This window comes from Vicugna pacos, chromosome 14, assembly GCF_048564905.1.
Source record: "Vicugna pacos chromosome 14, VicPac4, whole genome shotgun sequence".
Classification (NCBI taxonomy): Eukaryota; Metazoa; Chordata; class Mammalia; order Artiodactyla; family Camelidae; genus Vicugna; species Vicugna pacos.
In genome coordinates, this window is record NC_133000.1 from 65540184 (window position 1) to 65565417 (window position 25234).

At 39.9% G+C, this 25234-nt stretch overlaps 1 protein-coding gene across 2 annotated transcripts in view; it reads right to left on the bottom strand.

Moving 5' to 3' along the window:
- The window catches only part of NALCN (sodium leak channel, non-selective), a 258985-nt gene that overhangs the window by 150604 nt on the left and 83147 nt on the right, over nt 1-25234 (bottom strand). For both annotated transcript variants that reach the window (XM_072976491.1, XM_072976492.1), the window contains 3 exons: nt 22002-22144; nt 21766-21870; nt 16126-16212 (listed from right to left, as the gene is read on the bottom strand). In XM_072976491.1, the coding sequence (XP_072832592.1) occupies nt 16126-16212; nt 21766-21870; nt 22002-22144 (335 nt within the window). The remainder of the gene's footprint in view (nt 1-16125; nt 16213-21765; nt 21871-22001; nt 22145-25234) is intronic.

Here is a 25234-nt window from a genome sequence, read left to right on the forward strand (position 1 = left end):
AGCAAAGGGGTCTTTTTCTTCAGGCAGCTAAAAAATTACTGGGGAGACAGTTTCAGAGACTTCTGGCTAAAAGCGGAAAATACATTTCACTTCACTGTGTAAAGTTTATATCTTAATTTTCCCTGGTTAGTTAAGAAACTTTGATCCTTAATGCTGACTGAATGGAGAAATTCTTTCTGGAAAGCTGAAACCACAGAACAAGTATTGCTTTATTCTATTAGAGAAAAAGTTAACTGCAGATGAAAGCACTTTGGAGATCATCGTAAACTGGAAAAGTGGGCAAAACCTAAGATCTACTTATTTGTTGGCTTTGTTACTTATGTAAATTATTTATTTAAATGACTTTTATGTTTTAAACCACTGTATTGAGGTATGGCTGACATAAAAAAGTGGCATATACTGAATGTATACAACTCAGTGAGTTTGGGGATAAATATATACCCAGGAAAGTGTCACCATCATCAAGACCATAAACATATCCGCCACCCCCCAAAGCTTCTTCTTGACTCCTCTATAATTATTATTATTATTATTTGTGGTAAGAACACAACATAAGATCTATCCTCTTACCAAATTTTAAATACACAACAGCGTGTTGCTAGCTATAGGTGCTGGCTGTATGGTAGACAGACAGAACTTATCTTCTATAACTGAAATTTTGTACCCTTTGCATAAATAATTTATTGAAAATTGTACTACAAATAATAATAATTGATGCCTACATTTATAATTACTATGTGCCTGGAGCTGTCATAGGTGATTTACATGAATTAAGTCATTTAATGTCATAATAGCTCTAGGAAGTTACTGTAATTTTATTGAGAAGGAAACTGAAGCTCAGAGAAGTTAAATAACTTTCTCACTGTCCCACAAGTATTGAAGGTGAAACACAATTTGGATCCAAATCTGGTCCAAGTCTACTGCCTACATTGAGGTGAAATAATTAGGCATTCAAGTAATGACTATGATTATAATAGCTACCATGTAATGCATACTCTTAAGTATGTTATTTATTTCATCTCTGTCCATCTCCACCACAGCCCTACACAATGAGACAGGATCACTCACTTCTGCCAGTGAGTTCAGAGAGATTCAGTCATTTGTCCAAGACCACACAGCAAGTACCCAGCAGAGCCAGGCTCTGTATCCACATCTGTTTAAAGCCCATTGTGGGAGCTACTGCCCACAGTGCGGCAGGAAATATATAAAAAGAGAGAATAGAGGCTGAAGGCCCTGGACAGCAGCAGGAGGAGAGAAAAGTGGACCAATGGACAGAAACTGACTGCCTGAGGACAAACCACTTGGTCACACCCCTGGGCACCAACCGCCCAGAGAGTGGTGCCACTGTGCACGGGGCCTCGCCTGTTCTCGGTAAACAGAAGAGAGAAAAGATGACTTGAAGCCCCACTTGACTCTATGCGTCCACATATGTGAGTTCGTGTGGCTTCATGATCCTGCAGACGGCAACAGCCAAACTGTGTGGAGCTGAAACTCACCACTTACGAGCTCTGAGGCCCTGAGCAAGGTACTTAAACCTCTCCGTGCCTCAGTCTTCCCATCAGTAAAATCCTGGCTACTCCAAAAGTTATCATAAATGAGCACTTACAACAGCGTTTGCATCATAAGTGTTCTATAGAGATTTGCAGTAAAAAAATGCAGTTCTGTGAATGAGGTATTTTCCTGTTCAGAAATGAGAAATAAATTGCTCAAGGTCAAAGAATTAATTATGTTGTATATTTGACTCAGTTCAGAACCAAGCGAGATAAATAGAAGTGATAAAGTCTAATAATTTGAGAGATGTCAGACCCATTGGAAAAGCAGATATTTAGTAAGGTTCTGTGTCACCATGGTGACTGATGCATTCTTACATCCATTTCTTTGCCCTTGACTTTATTTTATGGGTAATACAAAATCAAGTTCCAGAACTGTCAATCAACATAATTAAATGCACATCAATTTACTTGCAGAAACTACTGACCTTCATAACGCAGATAAGCAAATCAGCTGGCAAGTTTCTATTCTCATTAGAATTTTTATTGTTATTTAGTCTTTCTTGCATTGTGAGAGTTAAATTCCATAACTATTATTCCTTCTCTATACTCTTTTCAACATAATGTTCTATTAAAAACATTTCAACGGATTCCACTTCATCTGCATGACAGAAAAGCCACAACTTTCTCTTTCTATTTCCCTTAGCTGTGAATTTATGTCTTAAGTAAACTGTTATTACTGAAGGGTCCAAACAAAGCTTTTAGCCGTGGCTGTCAAAAAACTTTAAAATTGGTTTTGTAACTGTCACAGCTTCACTTTGGTGCTGTCATTATAATTAGGCTGTTTTTTGTCTGAATGTCTATGTATCCTTGTTGGTACAGAGTCATTAAAATAATCACTTACAATGGACTTTGATACGCTATAATCACCATTGCTCAGCTGACTTTCTCCTAAGTAAGAACTTTCAAATATTAAAGGAGAATTAAGGTGATCAGTATGTGCAGCAGTCAAGTTTAAATATTAAAATCAGTAACTCTAGCATTAAAGGTAGAGTTAGCGACATGAACCACTTCAACTCAGTTAAAATCAAGCTGCATTCGAAATTGGCTATGGACTTTCTTAATGTAGACCGGCTTGCAACATTACACTTAGCTTCATGCTTACGTCTATGGGACAGTCCAAATTTATACTCTTCAGTTTCTCATTTTGTTATAAAAATTGATGTAAAGGAAAATGCTAAAGTTGTCAGCACCACAAAATATTATATAACTTAAGATTTTCACAATTGTATTATTTACAAAAGATGTAGGATATATAGAGACATATAAACACACACATACACATGTGTGCATATGTGTATGTATGTTTATATACATATGTTTATATAGTTATATATTTATAGATAAATTTAGTATAAGACACTTCAGATCCTGCAGACACATTCAATTTTTTAAAGTTCCCCTCAACTGCAATGTCATTTTGGTTTGTATTTTTTAAAAATCAGACAAGTTTCATATGTATCTTGAGTTTGGCTTTAATCCAAGAACTACTGATTTCTGAATGTGAGAGTTGGAATTACCAAAATATAAAGAAGAGACTAGAACAGAACCATCCCCGAGGCAGCAATGTCAGGAACACTCAGAAGCCTTGGAACTCCAAGTGTGGCCCCTGGACCCGCGGCTTCCTGGGAGTGTTTTAGAAACGCAGGCTCTTGGGCCCCATTCCAGACCTACTGAATCAGAACCTGAGTCTTTAACATGGACTAGTGTCCATATTAAAGTTCAAGATGCTCTATTATAGAGGATACTCCTTCAGTAGCAGGTTAAACTACTTTTTTTTTTTTTTTACAAATTCACAATTTCATGATTCTAGAAGTCCGTGATCACTGGAAAAGTATGGCAATGTATTAAGATACATCATCACAAAAATGGATGACTACCTCCCCCTGTCACACCCTTTGACTTCAAGATCAAAAATCAACTAAACTAGTTTGGCTTAATGAAGACAAAATGTATGCATTGGTTTTTCATCCATTTGGAGAATATTATGAAGATATCATCACAAGATATTGTGAAGACATCATCACAGAAGCTTTCATGAAGTCTAAGAATGCAGGAAGCCTCTAGAATGTGGAAAAGGCAAAGAAACAGCTTCTTCCCTAAAATTTTCAGAAGTAATATAGTCTTGCTACTACCTTGATCTTGTGCGTGTATGTATCTGTATATATGTATATGCCAACTTTGATTGAAGGATGTGGAAAACAGCTGGCCCCACTGGTGGTGTGCTGGAGCCATAACTGTGTGCATCTCTCCCCAATTTCATGTTCAGTAATGTCACGTTGCTAACTCGAAATGGGTCACGTGGGAGCACTAACACCATGGAATTTAGCCTCTGTCATTGATGGTCACCTGGGCTCTCCCTTCTTCAGGAGCTTCTGTTCTGACTTACAGTCAAGTACAAGTGAAATGCAGGCACTAACATTTTCTGTTTGTCTCACTAGATTCCCACCGGCCGTAAAGTAACTGAACAGATTTTGACACAAGGTGCTTCCTTAGTTCAGAATTACTGGGAGTTTTTCTTCTTTCTTTGTGTTCAAAGACCAGTGAGAAGTTGAGGGGATCTACAACAGGGCTGCTGGACAGTGGATACCTGAACCATGATGGTTTTAAGATCTTTGAAGACTCTTTAACTGACATTCCCATAGGTAATGTGTCTACATACACAATCACTTGAAATTTACTTTTATATGTTTCTTTTTATTTTTAGTATTAAATGGGCAAGTGAACAGAAAACCTTTGTTTAAATTCAAGAGGGCAATTATAAATTCAAAACTGAAATGAATTAGCTGTCGTTTTCAAATAAACTGCCTAGCTAATGTAACGAGGGGCTTAGGACGTTACATGTGATGAAATAAAGTACAATAAAAAATAATAATTTTTTTTAAGCTAGAGAGTATTTGAAGTGGGAGACTCATCCTGAGAAACTTAAAAGTATTTAGGAAATTTAAAGGATTGAAAAAATATACCAGAAATATGTCAAATACAAAATGACTAAAGTTTTTTTCACAACGTCCAAACCTGTCATCAGAGTCAGGGCATGGAAGGAGTCAGGCTGCTCCTTCAGACTCTCCGACTGCAGTCATTGTGTTGGACACTGAGAAAATACACAGCGATTTCAAACCCTGGCTGAAAGCTTCAAGAGGGCTGCACGTTTAACCCCAGAAATCAAGACTTGCAAGAAGAACAATGTCTCCTTCATTTTCTCCAAAGGTGACAAGGCAACAAATATTTGACGGAAATGTGTCTCCAAAGACTATATGCCCGACATTCATATATGACTTATTTGAACTGGAAGATGAAAATATACAATGATATAGGAATGAGATAATCTGAAATACAAATAATTTTCAGATGATCTGAATACTTCTTTCTTCCAATGAAACTCAAAAATCAAAGACGAAAAACCATTTGATCAATAGCAAGGTAAGTTAGTAAATAAATTAAAACAGCATTAATAATTTTATCTTAATTTTTGTTATATTGTGTCTAGTCTGCAGGTATCTATTCCAAATATAATTATTGTTTGAAACACATATAGAATTATTGAATATATATGGGATATAATATATATTTAGATGTATATGAAATATTTAGACCTGAAGTTGTACACAATAAACTCCTCTCTTTAGTTGATTTGGCCATAACTGGTTTCAAGACCACAATACATATTTTTCAATTAATTTTTTAGCTACTTTTTTATATCTTGTCCTGCTTTGCCTTTAGCTATTTTATTCCCCCTGGTCTTAATTCTCATTCTAGATTATTATAGAATACTTTTTTTCTTCCTTTGTTCCCTAAACTTTTTCTCCAAACTTTTTTTTCTCTGTTTTATGTGCTGCTATTGGAAAATGAAGATGAGCATGCGTACGTATGCACGTATCCTGGGGAGGGATCACCGGCATCTGCAGCAGGGGAGAGCATGAATTTGTGTCTGCTAGGGGTGAGGTTGTGCAGTTCTGTACATGAGAGCATACACACATACGCACCTTCACATACAACACCCCAAATATTTGCTAAGCATTGATCACGTGAAAGCTACGGTGGAAGCACTTGAAAGAAGAGAGAAAGTGATCAAGGAGTCAGAGATCTCTGCCTGAGGAAGCACTGACCTGGTGCTGAGGGTAGGGACATGAAGACGGGGTGCAGAGGATGATTCAAAGAAATTCAAGAGACTGAATTAATGACAGAATTGAAGACAGATCAGATTCGGGAAGGACCAAGGCGGGCTGCATTATAGGTCAGTGTACAGGTTTCTGGAGATGCAGAGAAAGCCTGGTTTCTATGTGGGAATGGGTGGGGGAGGGCTGTGTTTGGCTTTTAACACGAGAAGGGTGGTGTGTGCATGAGAATATCTGGGAACGTGTCCACTGGACATTCAGCAATACACTTCTAAGATTCAGAAAGCAGGACGAGAAGGAAAGGCTGTGAGGTCACTGGACCATGGGTGCACACGAGAGCTGACTTTCTGGAACTGAACAGAATACTCAGAGTAAACGGTGTTAGGTGAGAACCGCATGCTAACAGTAATGACAGTCGTCTGTACGGACTGAGTGACCCGCCGCCTCCCACACGCTGCACTAGGTATTTTATGTGCCTCATTTCTAAGTCTTACCAACCCCTGAGCCATGTTATTACCCTCACTTCTCAGATCAGGAAACTGAGTCTCTGGGAGACTCAGCAAATTGTCCGAGGTTCTCCCGGACCATAGTGTCTTAGCTGGACCACACCGCCTTCTCACTGGGGTCTGTAAGTGCAGAAGAGGTCTGCTTGTAGATGGAACCTAAATTCTCACAGACTCAGTCAATTCTTGAATTTATCTGCCAGTTTGTGGGAAGGTTCATTAAGAAGACAGGCATTTAAGAAGTGCCTACGATGTCACTTCATCACTCGAGATTCACATATCACAGAGTCCATCCCTTCGATCTTCACTTTCAATGGCAATTTTCTCAAAAATATTAAAACACTATAGTACTCATTTTGCCACAATTGGACCTACTTGTGGACCTTACATTATCTCTGTCCTTTGCAGAAGGAGGCACCTGGTGGGATGTTACCAGAAAGGAATTGAGCCCGAGCATGCCCGGCCTCTTGCATACTTTCATTTTCTTGTCAGTGACTTTCTTCAAGATAATGCATCACAGGGTGTGTGTTGGGAGACAGCTCAAAACTGCAGCCACATCTGTCAAACTGTCAAGGGATGCAAACTCCTACCCGAGAGGCAGGAGAAACACGGCTTGTCACAGCAGCAGCCCAGGAACGAGGTTCCAATTTAACAAAGTCCTATTTATCATGCATTCAGGTGACCTCTTCATGCAGCTGGAGCCTATGCTAAAATTGAGTTTAAACAGCTAAGTAACAGGTTGATGCTAAAAGAGTCAATTACAACTTTTCACTTTTCTGAGACCCGCCCTTAAAGAAAATTTCTAAATGGTTTTGGTACTTCCACATAAAAGAATTACACTATTGCCTGAAGAAGGTAGGAGTGTAAAATGTGCATATAAGTTAAACATTAATATTTTGGATATATCTTTCTAATATTTTAATGCTTTCTTAGGTAGAAGTGATGTGCTCTTTAGAATCTCACAGAATTTCTGAAAATCATTTGGAAAAATCAACAGGTAAATGGACAACAGACATGAATAAGCAATCTATGGAAAATGTAAGTGGTCTATGCATGTATGAAAAAACGCTCAAAGTTCATAGGCTGGAATCAGGGAGGTTTGGATGTAACATTACAACATATCATTTCACACCATCAAATGTAAAAGGCTGATTACATCAAGCGTGGACAAGGTTGTGAACCAATGAGAACTCATATAAGTTGCTGGTAGGAGTAAGAGGTGACACTCCCATCTGGAGAGTCATAAGGCAATATCTCAAAAAGCCTATGAAAAAGGTTTTTCATATCCTTTCACTCAGAAACTGCTCTCCTAACTATGCTCAGATAATTTTTAAGTCATGGGCAAGAAAATCTTAGAATATCTGCAATAGCAAAACAGTAAAGAACCAAGGTCAGTGACCACCAATAGGGGAAAGAATGAGGGAATAAATGGACAGACTGTGGCTTAGTTTTGGAGTAGCATAATAAACACTGATGGAAATGAAAAGGGTGAAAATACAGCATAGGCTGTGTGTGATGAAACTCCCACGTGGTCACTAGCTGTGTGACCATCTTCAAGTTCCTTAGGCTCTCTGTGCCTCAAGCTTCTCATTTGTTAAGCAGAGATCATAATAGCGCCTGCCTTCATGGGGTGATGAGCATTAGGTAGTTTAATACTTCTGGGATACTCTGACTTATAATGAGAAACACATATTTGGTCATTGTCCTGGTCCCTGGCACTGGGCTCTGAAACCCTTGGTATTTCGCATGATGAGAGGGATAAAGGGGTCTTTTCCTAAGTTAATGAGGTGGGGCATTTTGGAAAGCCCCTAAAGATACGATCTGGTCACCAAAGAACCAACAAAGGATTAGAGGGTTGGGACTGAAAGTCCAGGGAGAGGAGAGGAGCTGGAGACTGAATCAATCCCTGCTGGCGAATGACTTAATCAACTCCGCCCATGCAATGAAGCCTCCATTAAAACCCCAAAAGGCCGAGGTTCAGAGAGTTTCCGGGTTGGTGAACCCATGGAGGTGTTGGCAGAATGGCGATCGGAGAGCATGGAAGCTCTGTGCCCTTTCCCCGTATCTTGTCCTGTGCAGGATGTTCTATCTGGCTGTCTCTGATGACAGCGTTTTATAATAAACTGGTACTCTAGTTAAGTACAATGTTCCTCTGAGTTCTGTGAGCTGTTCTAGCAAATCATTCAAACCTGAGCAGAGGTCACTGGAACCTCCAACTAGAGCTGGTTGGTCAGAAGCCCAGGTGACATCTGAAATGGGAGGTGGGGGAGCAGTCTTGTAGGACTGAGCCCTTAACCTGTGGGTTGAACTGTAGGATACCCAATGGTGTCAGAGACTTGCTAGGTGGTGTGGGAAAACGCTCCCCTCCCCCACCCCCACCCCAACGGAATTGGTGATCAGAACCCCTAGCTTCTAAGACTCTGTGCCTGACACAGGGTGAGTGGTCAGGAAATGTAGCTATTATTATTTCCAAGAGAGGAGACACAGGTATTCTTTCTGCATTTCTCTATTAGCTTATAATCTATTTTTAATGCAAGGAAATGACTGAACATTATATTGTCTAATGGCTCCAATTTACAAACCAGTTATAAGTAGCTCATGATGTTTCTCAAAAGAAACTATTTTACAGGTGATCTGAACTTCAGGTCAGACCATAATAGCTTATTTAGCCCTTAATAGACTTCGCAAGTCCTGTAAGACTGGACGGTTTAGTAGGGAGAGTTACCCCTGAGTTGTAACTCCTGAGGTCAAGTCCCACGGCTCCCTACGGCCAGAGTTAGGTCCCCTGTCCACTAGGTCCAGGGAGTGGGTGGCTCCTAGAGACAGAGATGGGGGCACGGTTTTCAGAGGGATTAAGACGTAAACTGACTCTGAGTTTGTGCCGTAGGAAACCCCTGCTGCCTGCATTCAACTCCCATGACCTTGACCTCCTGCCTCTGGCCAATCTCCCGTTTTGGGTGGCCTACTATGAAACCTCTCCCAGCTTCACACTCACCTTGGGATGCCTCCTGGTGAGTCTCTTCAGAACCCTTAAATGGGAGGTCACCAAACTCAGTTGCAATCCGCCACATGTGGGCGATACGCAAGACAAAGAGCGAATCTAGTCTTCTCGGGGAGAAAACAGAGGCAAGCGCACAGACAGAAGCAAAGACGAGCAATCAAGAGAGAAGGGCAAGGGAAGTGTGGGCGCCCGGGAGGCCTGACGACACTCGCAGTAAGTGCTCCCTGTGAGCACATGGTCTGAACCAAGTAATTCTGGACGAGGACACGAACAATTCTCACAAGCCAAGCAAGGATCTGTTATTCCCAACTTACAGAAACATGCCCAAGGTCAAACTATCAAGCAGCAGAGCTGAACCATGCTGTCTCCAGAGCCAGTTCTCTAAGAGGCTACCATAGGGTGACTTACTGTCCCTCGAGAGATGCTGTACTGGGTATTCCTTCATAGAACAAAGTAGAGACACCTGCAGGCGGGGAGGCAGGCGTGAGAGGTGGGGGGTTATGTCAGCCGTCGTGTGTTGGGTCAGTCGTAGCACAAAAGGGAAAGGAAACCAGGTGTGGTGTTTGGCTTATGCAGGTTTCCCCATCACTTGCAGCCGTCTTGTTCCCGTAGCCAGGACCGAAGGCGGGAAGGGGTGAGACCCCAGACACCGAGCGTCTCAGCAGTGCACAGGGAAGTCGGGAGACACAGCCCAGGCAGGACAGGGGGTGGGGGCGTGTTTCAAGGGCAACAGGACATTCGCCTCTTTGTCCTTAACTTAGGAATGAGTTTATTGGCAACTGCACAGATTTAGATCATGGCTGATTTCTTTACTAAATATGGTATGACTTTCACTAATAAGCATGAAAAATGTCCTAGCAAAATTAACTTCACTAACATTAAGTTAATTTGCTAAAAATTTCAACAAGTGGCATCAGAGTTCACCACACAGAACCCACCATGTCAGCAAGAAGGTCCTGCTTGGCCTCCTGCTCTGAACTTGTGGTTGTGCAACTCCATGTAAGAGCGCGTGTCTTCTCGTTCACTACGAACACAGAGAGGACCGCCCTAAGGGCACCAAATTAAATCCTTTCCCTGCGTGCCTGCATGTGACTTCCATTATGATTACAATTATAGCTAGAATTATATGTATAATTTGCATCTCAGAACACAGAATGGAATTTGTAGAATTTCAAATTGCAGGCCAAAGGTACCCATTTTTCCTTGATGAAATGGCTCTAGAAAGCCCATTACTCTGTGAAAAAGAAGATCTCCAAGGGCGCTCATTCATTTGCTGTGTCCACAATCAACACAGATAAAGGCGGAGAAGAAACACCACAAATACTGCAGTCTTTGAAATAAGGCAAAACGTGTGTGTGCATAGGAATGTGGGGAAACAATAAAAAAATTGGTCCTACTGCCCAGATCCTAACCTCTGCTCATTGGAATATATAAAATCCTAATAGATTTATTCACGCAATGTAAAAATGTGAATATACATACATACATACATTCAGATACATATATGTCTTTCAGACATATGGATACATACATACATCAAAGAGAGAAAGAGAAAAACAATAAACTTTTACACAACCAACACCCAGAATCACAGTCACATTGTGTATTTAGTTTAACACTAGTAGGGGAAGGTAAGCCACATCAGTCAATCTGGTTTTATTAAATTGCTTAATTGCAGTTGGTGAAGAGGACAGATAGATGCTCATATCAATAAACTAGAGAAAGATACAGTAAGCAGAAAAGAAAGCAAAAATACAAGAAAAAGTGCCATGAAGAAAGTTAGCAAGTGCAAAGCAATTCCACCTGAAACAGAGATGATTTTTAAACGTCCTTCATTTATAAGGGAATTTGAGCCAATCTCCATTTATGCTAAGTTAGGATTTTAACATTTTGAAATTATGAAAACGTAACATTTATGGGGAGACTTTTTGGGAATGGAAATTCACACACTTCTTACTATTATACCATCTTTGTGAACTAAAAAGTCACACTACTCTGACTTACTTCGAGGACCACCCAAACAAAGGCCCCCTGAGACCAGCAGGTGAAATAAATCAAAAAAGCGGGTCCAGAGTCATGTTTCAAACACGCAGGGACATCCTTCACTTCTACAAAGAAACACATTCACGTCTCCTTTCTGTCTGCAAACAATATATTCATTTGTGCATGCATTCATGTATATGTATTTATGTATTTAGGCATTTAGGAGTTTATTATTTCTTTTCCCTCCATAGAGTCACGGGCAAGGAGAAATATTCTGCCAACCTGAGAAGAGTAACTGAATGAACCCGTGGGTAAGTAAAGCACATGTTTCCTGCGCTGTGGGGTGAACAAACGGAGCGCTGGGAGACTCAGGGGAAACGGAGAGACTGCGCCCAGCCGGGCAGCCCCGGCCAATTACACCACGTGGCAGCGGGAGCCCTTGTAGCCAGATCTTTCTAGTTTACAAAGGCAGTGGGGTATATAGGTTTTGCATAAAATTTCTGTTTTTTAAACTTGGGATCAAAATTTAAAACCAAGTTCCTCTCTCAAGACAAAAATCAGTAATTCCTAATACCCAAATGGGGACACTGGCCTCCGGCCATCTCTCAGATATTGTCGAGAACTCATTTTTCTAATTTATTTCAATCACGGCAAACTTACCAACTCAATTTACTTACAGTTGTTCAAATGCTTCATTCCAATAAACCCCACTTTTTTTGTTAGGCAGGAATGGGGTTTGGTTCTTTTCAACAATGTTATTCCTGAAACTACATTCCTAAACACACATTTATGTATTTCCCATGCTGACCATGACTATTATAGTCCTTAATGTCATGGAGTTTTCTCTGGTTAGAAAAATAGACATTAAATAACAAATTATACCATTTTAACTAATTTTATTAAAATTATGATAAATACAAAAGAAAAGTATAGGATGATACGGGAACATGTAACTGCAGGACCTGATCTGTTCTATGAGGACCAGGAAGACTTCCTTAAGAAAGTGACATTTGAGCTAAATTCTGAATTCCGAGTGGGAGAGAAGGGTGTTCCAGAAAGAGGAGATGCTCTGTGAAAATGACAGTGCCTCCTGGAGGCAGAAATGTTATTTCATAGAAGAGATATAATGCATGAATTCAGGAGTAAAGGGTCTTAGAATTCTGGGCTCCTAACACAGACCTCTAGGTTACCTCTGAGAAGAGGAATAAGGAAGGATAAATGGGAAGGACTTAAAGCAAACTCTTCCTTTCGATTTTATTTCTACAGTTTAAAATTCATTTTAGAAGAATGTAAATTTTGCTCATTTAAAAATAAAAAGAGAAACTGACAAGTGCTTAATTTCCAAAATATACAGACAGCTCATACAGATCAATAACAACATCAACAAAACAAAACAATCAAAAAATGGGCAGGATACCTAAACAGACATTTCTCCAAAGAAGACATCCAGATGGCCAATAGGCACATGAAAAGATGCTCAACATCGTTAATTATCAGGGAAATGCAAATCAAAACTATAATGAGGTATCAGCTCACACCTGTCAGAATGGCAATCATCAAAAAGTCTACAAATAAATGCTGGGGAGGGTGTGGAGAAAAGGGAGCCCTCCTACATTGTTGGTTGGAATGTAAATTGGTGCAGCCACTCTGTGGAATGGTATGGTGGTTCCTTAAAAAACTAAAAATAGAATTACTATACAATCCAGCAATCCCACTCCTGGGCATATACCCGGAGAAAACTCTAATCTGAAGAGATACATGCAACCCAATGTTCATAGCAGCACTACTGACAATAGCTAAGACATGGAAGCAACCTAAATGTCCATCGACAGAAATGAATCAATAGAGAAGATATGGTGTGCACACACACACACACACACACACACACACACACACACGCAATGGAATATTACTCAGCCATAAAAAGAATAAAATAATGTGAAATAATGCCATTTGCAGCAACATGAATGGACCTAGAGATTATCATACTTAGTGAAGCAAGTCAGACACAGAAAGACAAATGTAATATGATATCACTTATATGATGAATCTAAAAAGATGACACAAATGAACTTACTTACAAAATGGAAACAGATTCACAGACATAGGAAACAAACTGATGGTTACCAAAGGGGAAAGCAGGGGTGGGGGAAGGGTTAAATTAGGAGCTTGTGAATAACTAATACGCACTACTACATGTAAAATAGATTAACAGCAAGGTCCTACTGTAGAGAATGGGGAACTATTCAATATCTTGTAATAACGTATATTGGAAAAGAATCTGAAAAAGAATTTAACTGAATCACCTTGCTGTACACTAGAAACTAGCACAACATTGTAAATTGATCATACTTCAATTTAAAAAACCAAACAAACAAAAGAATAAAAACAAAAAGAAGTGATATATGCTACTGTTTGTCTCTGAGTGAGATATCATTATATCCAAGGCAGTGAGTGAGTGGATGGTTCAGATGAAAATTTTCCTGTTACCAAGGTTTTAAACGGCATTAATCATTAGCAGAAGCCCAGTTGTGTATTTCATGACCATTTTATCTTCAATACTTTTTCTTTCAATTATTTTGTTTCTCTTTCAATAAGTTAATTAACAATTAATTCATCTTTCACTCAGACACGGAAATGTACTCTCTTTAGTCTCAGCTCATGTCCTGCCCACCAAAAACAGTTGGATCTCTTGGCCATCCCATTTTTCATCCCTGATCTTTCAAATCGGCTCCTTCCAGAAAGCTTGAGTTAGGACCAAACATGGGGCACTAAGCTGAATGGGACCACACAGTGAGCTATCTGTCCTTTTCATTATTTCAAACCACACGTATCATCATTCACACAACGTATCGGGCAGCAGCCACACCCACGACACGTGTCTAACACTTGTCTCCCGGACGCCACATCTACCCCTCTGCCGACCTTTATTTCCCTCTGCTCTGTGCTGTCCCCTCCATCACACCGTCCTTGCCATCCATCTCTTGCCATCTCAAACCTTTGTGATACAGAGGCTTGCTTCCTAATTCCAGATTTCACCTTGAGGCATCTATTAACCAGCATTTACTAGATTTTTAAGCAATGCATTTGGGGCCCAGCAAGACTCTGATTTGGTACTCCTCGTAGGCCTGATACTTTATTTCTGTTACAAACTGATGTTTCCTTGGCATATTTTTTTCAGCTGGATGGAGCACAGGACTAGGAACCAGAAGATCCAGATACAAGTCCTGGCTCCTCCTTTTGGTTGAGGTGCACCTTCAGGAGGCTCGCATGGCCCTCTGCATCTCCACTTTCTTGTCTACAAAAGGCCAACAGAGCATGCCGGTCTGTCTACACCACAGGGCTGTACTGAGCCTCATCCTTACTCGCTCCCTGCCTCATTCTCTTGGTCACGGTTTAAATACCACCACCTCAGGAGGACTTCCCCTGATCTCTCAGATGAGGAGAAAGGACTCACAGGTTACACTCTCTCATAGCATCCTGTGTTAATTCTTCAAAACACCCATCACACCTGTAACTGCTAGCTGGATGTTGGTTTTTATTCCCACACCCTGAAGGACCCTGTAAGCTCCAGGGGGGAGGTCCTGATTGTCTTATTCGGGACTATCTTTGCGTCAGTAAGTATCAGTTGCTGGATTAATTAATAATGTAAGTCAAAGCACTTTTTAGGCAAGAAGCTGCTACTGCAAGCATTGTTACTGCTTTTACAGCAGGAGGAGCAGCAGAGGTGTTGTAGTAGCTGAATTATGGGCGGCGCTGTCAGCGTCAAATCCATGACAGAAAGAGAAGCACAAAATAATATTATCATTATTCACTGTAAGCTCTTCCTCTTTTTCTGCTCCATCTCTTTAACAGATAGAAACAAATAGCTACATGATTAATGGCCACAGTAATGGTTCAGGGACAATATTTTGCTTCTTCGGCACCAGTCCTCAAAATGCACGAGTTCTCACCTGGAGAAAGATCCAAAAGAAAGACAGAAGGGGTGTTCTCATCCCAAAGCAGATGAACAGCCCTTCCCCAAATTATAGGAGGAGGGCATATGAAAAACTATAAATAGCAGCCTTTTTGTGGGAAGATCATTTGCAACTGAAAACAAAAAGAGGGTGAAGACTGGGGGAGGGGAGGGTATAGCTCAGTGGTAGAGCGCATGCTTAGCATGCAGGAGGTCCTGGGTTCAATCCCCGGTATCTCCATTAAAAAAATAAATAAAGGGGGTGAAGAAAGTAAAATTCTCCAGGAGGAAGAATCAGTCCTCTGCTCCCAACATGGGAGTTCTCGCCATTGTTAATGTGACATTGTTTTGTTAATGTGACATTGTTTTGAATGAGTTACTGCTATTTGGAGGGGCAGAGAAGGAGGACAAAGCAGGAGAAGAGGCCGGTTTTGGCCACCAAAGAAAAGGAGTTGATTAGGCTTTTGTGGGGAGCTCAGAGCAGACAAGTCCAAAAGGTTCACAGGTTCATCCTCTGGTGACCTGCCAGGACCCGGGCCCCCTGCAAGCCCATCGCCTCCTGTTTGCTGCAGCTGCATTTTGTCAAGGAAGCATCTTTGTTCTCTCTCATTGCTTGCAATGCTCGCAGACGCAGAACAAAAGCCCACGTATTAAAGGTATTTCCTTCCCAGGAACTATGTGAGGGACTCAAGACAGCGAACCGTGATCTTAGCTGTCTGCCCCAAACAGTTCAGGCCTTTGTAGAAGAACAGTGTCATAAGGCTTAAGGTGACAACAAAACTCTTCGTTGACTCACTGCCGCTGACCTATTACCTGTGTGTATTCATTCACCAGAAATTCACCAAATCCCTACTGCGTATCTACAGCGATGCCAGGTCGTGCAAATACAGGATGGACTCCAATACTGCCCACAAACTGGGGCGGATCTAGAGCTCGGAGAGCTGTGGATTTCCTTGTACAAAGTAAAAGTCAAAGACCTTGGAGGCACGGGTTTTAGGAACGGCAGGTGCAGTACCTGGAGGCAGGCTGGGGCGCGTCCCTGGGGCTTGTTGACATCCACAGCTACCAGCTGCCATCCGCCAGCGGCGTCTTCGTGAAACATCTTCAAGACAATGAGGGAGGTGAGTCAGAGACACTTACTGTGAAACACTGAAAACTCTAACTTGATGTCTGCAGCTTTTCACATTTTTTAATGTTATCAAAGATTTGTCTCCTTATGGGTTTATATTTAGAACATGAGTCATTCCAATTTTGTTCATTTTACTGCTGCAAACTTAATCGAATAATAATAATAAAAGAACACGGGTAATCGCTTGCATTAATTGAGCACTTGCTAGGTATCAGGCCCTTTCTTCCCTACTGATGTTCTGCATGTAACTACCCAAACATTCTCCCTACAAGACTTTAAAGTAGGTATTTCCTCCCCATTATGCTGATTACTATATATTAGATCTCAGTAGAAAAGGAAAATTAGAATTCCAAAGCTTTTACACAGAGTGATAATTTTTTATCTTTATTCCGTGGACATTTCTCCCTGAACTCACAGAAAAATATTCTCAGGATAAATAATGTAAGAAATGCACAGATAGCAGAGGGAGAGAGGGTGCTGTTTTAATGAGAGGAGAATGACAAATCACTTAAGAGACCATGGAATTAGTTTATGGAGGCCACAATTAATCTGCTCAGGGGAAATTTTGGGTAAATATTTATGAAGTGGAAAAAGTGGGTTTTTTTGGCTTAAAAGACATAGGTGATGAAATTCAGGATAGTATAGGATGCTAAAATCTGACATTCATTGAATTAGACACCCAGGTTCTTGGATGTGTAGGTTGTCTTTCTCATATTCTACTACCTTAAAAATTAGTTATCCATCAATATTGCACCAGGCTGAAAGGCATTTATCACTTAAAAATATCTCCCCATTAATATATATTTTCTTTCAAAACCTTAGGGGTGTGTGGCAGTGGGATGGAATAGGGTGGAATTAAAGATTGCTATTTTTCTAAGAAAAGACACCAACTACAGGCACTCACTGCTTTCTTCCTGCCTGAGGTCACAATTTCATATACATAAAGATTTTCTTTGCCATATTTATGTCTTCGTGTCAGTTTGACCCTGTGTTCAAAAGGGTAATTGTTGATGAAAATGTGAGACGATGCAAAGATCCTGTTACCTAGGATTTATAATCGTCATTTCAAACTGCTGGTAACAGAGGCAGTGGATCATTTGCAGAAAGAAAACTTGACCTCTGTAAAATAAGGGAGGTGGTGACAGACAAGTGCAAAATTCACAGGGCATAAATGCATTTTTAACATGACAAAACGGAGGGGCACAAAGATTCTCAGATCAAAGATGCCAATTACAAATAGATTTTCTCAGCTGTCCATTTACAGGATTCAAGTTCTCTTTAGAATAAATTTTTAAAAGGTATGTTTAGTGGGAGAATCAAGCCCGTCCATCACTAATAGGCTCATTCTGAGAATACATACATTTGTGGAGATGCAAACCTGTTTAAGAGTCTTTTAAAGTAGCTGTCAATGTCTAGGAGTCTCCTTTTAAGGAGGAAAGACAAAGGCAATCCCGTCAATCATGAGCTGAAGACTCTCTGTACAAGCATCTCTTCTGTCTTATCACGGTGCAAAGAGAGAATCCCTGGGGCACATATTGGCTTCCATCAGGAGCAGACTCATTTTCTCTGTTAAATTATTTTTTTTTCCAGTAGACCGAAGTCAAATGAATCAATTTAATTGTTAGTAGAAGTGTTCTCTCAAGGTCACTTCTTTGTATGGAATGAAGTGAAGGAAATGCAAACAGGATGCATTTCTCTTTAGTTCCTTGAATTACAAAACAACATTCGGGTTGGATAATGTAACCGTAGCTACAGGAGGTAGTTGGTGAGACAGGTAAAGCCACGAATCCCCGGGGACTGAAGTCCTTAGGGGAGTGTGGCAGGGGCTGCTAGCTGTTCCTCCATATCTGTTCTCTCTGCTTTCTAAAGTGAGAAAAATTTTAAGGGATCAGTAGGCCACCAAAATTGAAAAAAAAAGGACTAATTCTTTTCCTTCTTTGAAGCTCATCTTGACCATGTCAAGGGCTATTGTAGAATGGTACAACAGTGAAATCCTTCCAATAAGAAAGTACAGACATGGAATAATGTATTTATCTTAGGAAACCATAAATGAGAATTACATTTTGTGAGTCTGTCATTGAATATATCATTTAAGGATGAAATCAAGTCAAGTACCCATGCTCATTATTTTGTGTAATAATGACTATTATCTGTTTTTTTTTTTAAGATGACTGACTTTACTGAATTGCTTTCTCACATATTTTAATGATGTATGTTCGTGTGGAAACCAGTGGTGTTGGAATGCAGTTAGCAGATTTTTACTAAAGTATTGTCTTGTAGCATTTCGTTGGACATAGTCTTGTCATGGAGGAGAAATGCTTTCTCTTTTCAATCATGTGCCTTTTCATCTATGCCTTTTTGCCCTTTAACCCAGCACTGCACTTGTACACAGAGCTTGTTTAGGTATTATACGAACCCATATTCAGAGAATGTTCATTGATAACTACAAAGGAGGAAGAACTCCTAAGTGTTCTTTTATCAACTTCACCCTGGTAAGTATCAGAAAACATGGGCCAGCAAGTGTGCCCAATCAGAGATAATGACAGACCCAGAAATGATTTCTCTCTTTAGACAATCAGAATATTTATTTATCGGACCCTCAATATGACCCTATTGGGCCATGATTTGTCTATAAAATTGAGGTCTATATTGATCACTGGAGCCTGCCTTGTGTCTATCACTGTATGTTTAAAAAACGGAGCCTTGCGGGCCCTAAAGTTTAGTTCTGTCAGTTCCATTCCAGGCAAGTGAGATAAGCTCATCCCTACGGTGAATCAGCCTTGATCAGAAGACCGCACGACTGGCAACAGGTATCTGAGGTGAGGTGTCCAAGGAATGAGAGTGTTACGTCTGACCCAGAGATACACTATGCCCAGGATATTTCTACCAGCCCACCGGCACATCTCAGCATCAGGTTTTGGGGCAACACCCCTAAAAACTGGTAGTATGCGAGGTCTTGTTGTGGGCTGACACAGGGGCTATTATATCCCGGGTGTAGGAATCTCTTGAGCTTTAACCCAGCAGAGAACTGAGCGTGTGGCAACAGTGACCTATGTCTAATGAGTAAGCAGGCAAAAATGTCCCCATCTCCTTCAGGGTCTGGGCAAACTAATGATTACTAATCTGAAATTTCCCACACCTTCTTCCTTTTGTTTCCCTGCTACATGCTCTACTAGGGTCTCCTTATACAAGACCTTTGGCATTCCTTTTTCTGTAATTTGTTTCTATGCTGTGACTCGGAGGCATGTTGCTTTGTTATTTTTAAAAAAGAATTCTCATCACTGATTCCGCTTTCCCTCTGAGCAGTCCACATCAAAGCCAATTCCCATGGAACCGCCTAAGGTGTTGGAAAGCCCCTACTTTGTCCCTTTAACGTGTATAATTTTTCTCTCTACACACACAGCCCTCCTGGGAAGTCCAGGGACTTCGAAGCGTCAACATGGCCACCGTGCCTGGGGCCCTCTTCGCCCTCCTAGGAGGATAACTTACAGAGAACAACTGCAGATGTCCCACATACTAGAGGAAAGCAAGAACTGACTTCATTTCTGAAAAGTTATGTGCTTCACAATACAATAATTTTTTTATTCCCTGAAAGCCTGTTTTATTGTAATTAGAAACTTGTGATTTAATGTTTTAAACCATTTAACGAGAGGTCCTTGCGCATGGAGTTGTGTCAGGTTTTATAAACATAACAGAATCACAGCAAACCACGTCTCTCTCTTCTACAGACACAAAAGCATCTGGGCCACTTGCTGAGTGGCTGGCGAGGGGCTGGGCGGGGCTTGCGGCTTGTTGCCAGGCAGCCCGAGAGGCTGCTGCAGGAGCTTCAGTTGCCTAGCAACCGGGTCCTCAGCCACAGCATTTTTCTTAATGAAGGTTTTTCACAATTCTCTGTGTGATTACCTCTGCTGAATACCTAGACGCATTACCGCTGAATTACCAACTTATTCCTCCTGATTAAGTACAATTTTGCATCAAAGCAATTTTGTACAACTGTGTTCACAATCTCTTCACATTTCACTTTCTATTAGAACTGCTGGCTGATTTGGTGGTTCTTCGAAACACCGCTTTTCCAGCTGTGGTTTTGTAAATAAGAGTTACTTAATAAGCACTATATGGTTTTAAAGATATTTTAGGTGTCTCTTGGGAATACTGAATGTGCAGAGTTCATAGTTCTACGTTCCATTTAGTTATCAAGGTCTATACGGGAAAACACACCTTCATAAGGTTGTCACCCTACTTAAAAGACATGTAAGCATAAACTTGGAACTTCATTATTTCTCATAGTTTATTAGGAGAGATGAGGGAAGAAATGAAAACGAGATGTGGGGGATTCTTTGAAGGTTTTCCTACATGCCACCTGTGACATAACCAAGATGATCCTTAAAAAAAAATCTTTCATAAAAGTTTGAATAGCTGTTTGACAAAACTGAACAATATTAATACTATTTCATCTATAAAAAATTGGTTAGACCATTCAAACTTTCACAACATCGTAAAGATGCTGCAGAAAGCTTTTCCAAATATTAGCAAGTTTAATAGCATTTTAGCTGTTAGTCATTAAATGTAGTTATTTTTAAATAATATATTATTTTAAAAGTAATAATTATATAAATATAGTTATTAAAAGTTCAGTTTGGAGATTTTCAAAGTAAAATTTGTGCCTTGGATCTTTCACAGATACCTTTGTCCTAACAGACCTGTATAAATATTCATAAACTTAAATTTATCTTAAAACTTGAAATAGTAATTTTCATTCTCAATTCAGGAATTTTTATTTTCTCTCTCTTTTATAAAGATTCATAGCTGAAGAAGGTATATAAACTTGTTCTTTCTTTCTAAACACCAAATAAACAAACATGCAAAACAAAATCTAAAATAAAAACAAAGGCATTTGATCTGAACTGTCCTTTTATGTAATAAATGCCATACTACTTTTAGTCAAATTCTGGGACACTTCTAATTTGGGGGCACATAGAGGAACCCTTCTGAATATGTAGTAATTCCTCAAATTCACAGGCAAACATTTGGGCTTGAGGCATCGTCTTCATAATTTATTACATTGTGATTAGTTTGTTCTGAATGAAATAAATTTTCCATTCAAAAAATTCTAAGCCTATACATAAGGGCCATTATGTTGGTTTTCAATTACATGAATATTTATCAAAATGGGAAAATCCACAGTTGCTATATTTCAACTGCGTTTGAGGACTTGTGACAGCAGAATCAAATCAAAGGTACATCATAAATGTGATGATAAGCTGAGTTTTGTATCAAACCTACAGACGGAGCTATTAAAAACAGAGGTGCCCTCGCCCCGTCACCCAGAGAGTCTGATTTGGTTGTTCCAGGTTTGGGACTTTGCACCTTTATTTTTAAGCAGCTCCCTCGTGAGTCTGAGAAGCCCACGATAACAGGGCTTTCTCAAGTTCGATCAAGTTCCACGGGTGCTGCGGAGGGCCATGCCCAGGTACAGAGGCTACGCCACGTAGGAGTAAGTTACATCATCATCTCCGGATACTGTACCTGCGTGGTGGCTGTTGATGTAGTGCTGCTTCTGGACCCCCACATTTGTTGAAACTGTACCCTGATTTCTGCAAATGTTTCAATGATGACAGCAATAAATACATTCTGAAAGAAAATGACAAACCACATTTACCAAAGACTGGGCATGAGGGAGTGAGGGCAACCAAAAACAAACAAAAGATCAGAAGAAACTGTCAGAAGGCATAGACTTGATGAGCACAATTTTTTTACAGTACCTTAACTAGCCATGCGAGGAAGAAAATGAGGGTGATGAAGTAGAAATAGGAACGCCAGCGGGGAAAGCTGTCAATGGCTCTGTACATGAGGAACACCCAGCCTTCCTGGGACGCAGCCTCGTAGACTGTGAAGATGCTGGTGCCTGTCAAGAGAGGGGAGCAGACTGAGTTAGGGTGGACTTTTGAAATGAGAAAACATTCTTTCGGAAAAAACAATCAGTATTTATCCACGCTCATTCTCTCAATGACAAAAGCTCTTCTACAGGGACTCAAATCACATGCCACATTTTGTTGTTCTTTTTCTTAGGACTTTGACAAAGCTATTTATTACTTCAAGCCAGGACGCTTTTAGTATCTCTAGCAATAAAACAATTTTATGCCATATCTTTAGCTCTTAAGTGCTTTTAACAATGTGGAAAGGAAACCTAACATTCAAGCCAAGTAAAGATACAATAAAAAAAAAAGTGTACCATGTAAGCCTGCCACTTGGGGCGTAACACTTTCAGTGTGCTGAAAAGCACTTGCTGTAGTTTTAATTGAAATGAAATAAACCTGGGAACTGGATTTTATTGGAAATCATGTTCTCAAGGGAAGAACTAATGTATCTTAGGCTCCAAAAACTAATGTGAGGGAGCCTGTCTTTGGATTCCCTAGTGTTCACTGAACCCCAAAACATAAGGAAGTAAATCATTAAATAGTATTTTGTATTTTGTGGGAGGATTGTCTCATTGAAAATATTACTGATAATGGAAAGAAAGAAAAGAGAACCATTTGTGGGCAGAGTTTTGAACATATGGTTAAGAGAACCTAAAATGTCATTCAGAGGAAAGACTGTTCAATCCTCATGGCATTATGAGAATGTGTCATTACTTCCCCATTTTACAGATGATAAAACTAAAGCACACAAAGTGCCACGAATCTGTCTAAGGATGCACGGATAGTAATTAGGGGAACAAAAATCAACCCAGTCACTCAGGACAAGATCCTGCATATTTAACTGTGATGACATCCTGCTTCCTGACATCCTTTCTGTGGCTTGATTTCCTCATCTGTAAAATGGGCCAGTAATAAGACATATATCAAAGTATTGTGAGGATTAAATGATTTCATTTCTGTCAAGGGTTGGCATGTGGTGAATACTTAATAAATTATTATAAAAATGGAAAATAATTGCTTAATATTATTTTGTGAAAAACCATACAAATAAAAAATAGTACTGAGGTAAAGTTGTAAAACAAACATGATATGGATTTTTATTCATAAAACTGGTAAACATTTGCATCTCAATAAATTCCACTGTTATAAATGAGTTAAATTACTCTAGGATATAAGACCTAAAAAATCAATATCCATCCATATATGTGCTAAGCGCATGGAAATTTGAAATCAGAATGTGCATATGATCAAATGTCCAAACTAAGAAGAGAGTTACTAAAGTTGGTTGACTTCCAACTGCCTCCCTGGGCCTGTGCATGCAGGAAGAACAATTGGAGCATCAGTGGATTCCAGAGTACATGGAACAGCAGAAAAGAGTAGCAGCAAATGGGGACAAATGAGAAATAACAAAGCTGGAAAGAAAGGCTGAGAGGAAGAAGGAAAGTGTATCCTGATCTGGTGAGCACCTATTATGCACTCATCTGGGCTACATATCTTCAGTAAAATAAAACTGCCCATATGCACTGCCTCTCATCTTAAGAATCATACATTGGACATTGGTAAGTCGTTGCCATAACAACTAGCATTTGTAAAACATGTTTAGTTTTGAGGTTCTTTTACAGACTTAAATGCTATGAAATCCTTGTCTAATTAGGCCAGTGATGGGTGGGTGGGTACAAGGGCAGATATTATCAATCACATTTTACAGAAAAGGAAAGTGAAGGCCACTAGGTAATGAACTTGCCGGAGTTAGAAAGAAGTTAAGACCAGAAACTGAACCACATCATCAGGTTCCAGGTCTTAAACTTTTTTTTCTTTATCATTTACTTATATATTTTCTTGCCTAAGACTGGCACTTTAAAAAGAGCTTATTTTCTCTTACCCTTAATTCAAATGGAATTAATTGTTTTCTAATGGTCTATGATGGCTAAGATCATAGTATACTGAGGAACTCAGATAAGAGGATAACTTTTATAAATTATGTTAACTTTTCATAGAAGAACAGCACATATCAAATATAAAATGGAACAGAAAACAGAAATGACCATTTCCATTAATGATTTGTGGGTACTAAAATTGAACAACGTTTTTGCTTTTGTGGTCTGAATATGAAGGACAATTTTAACATAAGACATAATTTAAGTCCCTTGTTTCTTTCTAGTTATGTAAACTAAAACAGAAAATTGGCTACAGAAATCCAGAATGAATTGCCGCTTTAGTTTAATTGTTTTACCAAGTGAGCATTTATAGGTAAAATATGGAAATCGTCAATAAAAGATTAAATTTGAAAGGAATACTGAAAATCATCCTTGGTCTAACTTGCCCTGATCTTTCTTTATTACATCTACAGAGAAGATGGTATTTGAAACTAAGTGAAAAATAGTATGTTCAATGAGTAATCCTGCAGCTTTTACTCCATTCTCCCTAATTCCACACAGAAAAAGGAGAATTAGGAACCTTTAGGATAGCTCAAAGAGCAGGGTTTGTTGACACAAAGAGATGAGACATTTGTGAACATACAACCAAAAAAAAAAAACCCCAGGAAAATGCGACCACTGCAAAAAGTGTTTCCCACATACATGAGCTACAGCAGGTTAAAGGCTTTGTGGATGGTACTGAGTTGCAGCAGAACTCGTCCCTTTCTTACTCCTGACTTCGCAAAGATGATGAAAAGAAAATCACTTTTGAAAAGATTTTCCCATTGTTGATCAATATTTAAAATGACAAAATCAAATTTATGATCTTCTGATTTTCTGTGGGGAACAGATAACCCTAAGGAAGAAACTGCAGCTGCTCAAACTTTTTCTGCACAACCTGCTCCCTCTGGCCACCCCGGGGCTGCCCTCTGGTTCTCTTAACTGACTCCCCTGTGGCTGCCCAGCTCAGCTCACCCCCGCTGCCCTCCGGCCACACGAGGTGCTGGTCCTCCCAGAGAGCCCTGAGCTCACCGGCATCATGTCGCCCATCATACTGACTTCACCTGGTTTGCCGCCCTCACTGTGTCAGCACTGAGCTAAAACTGTGTCTTTCACTTCTGGACTTGACACTGAGAAACACTCAATAATGCTGTTAGTAAA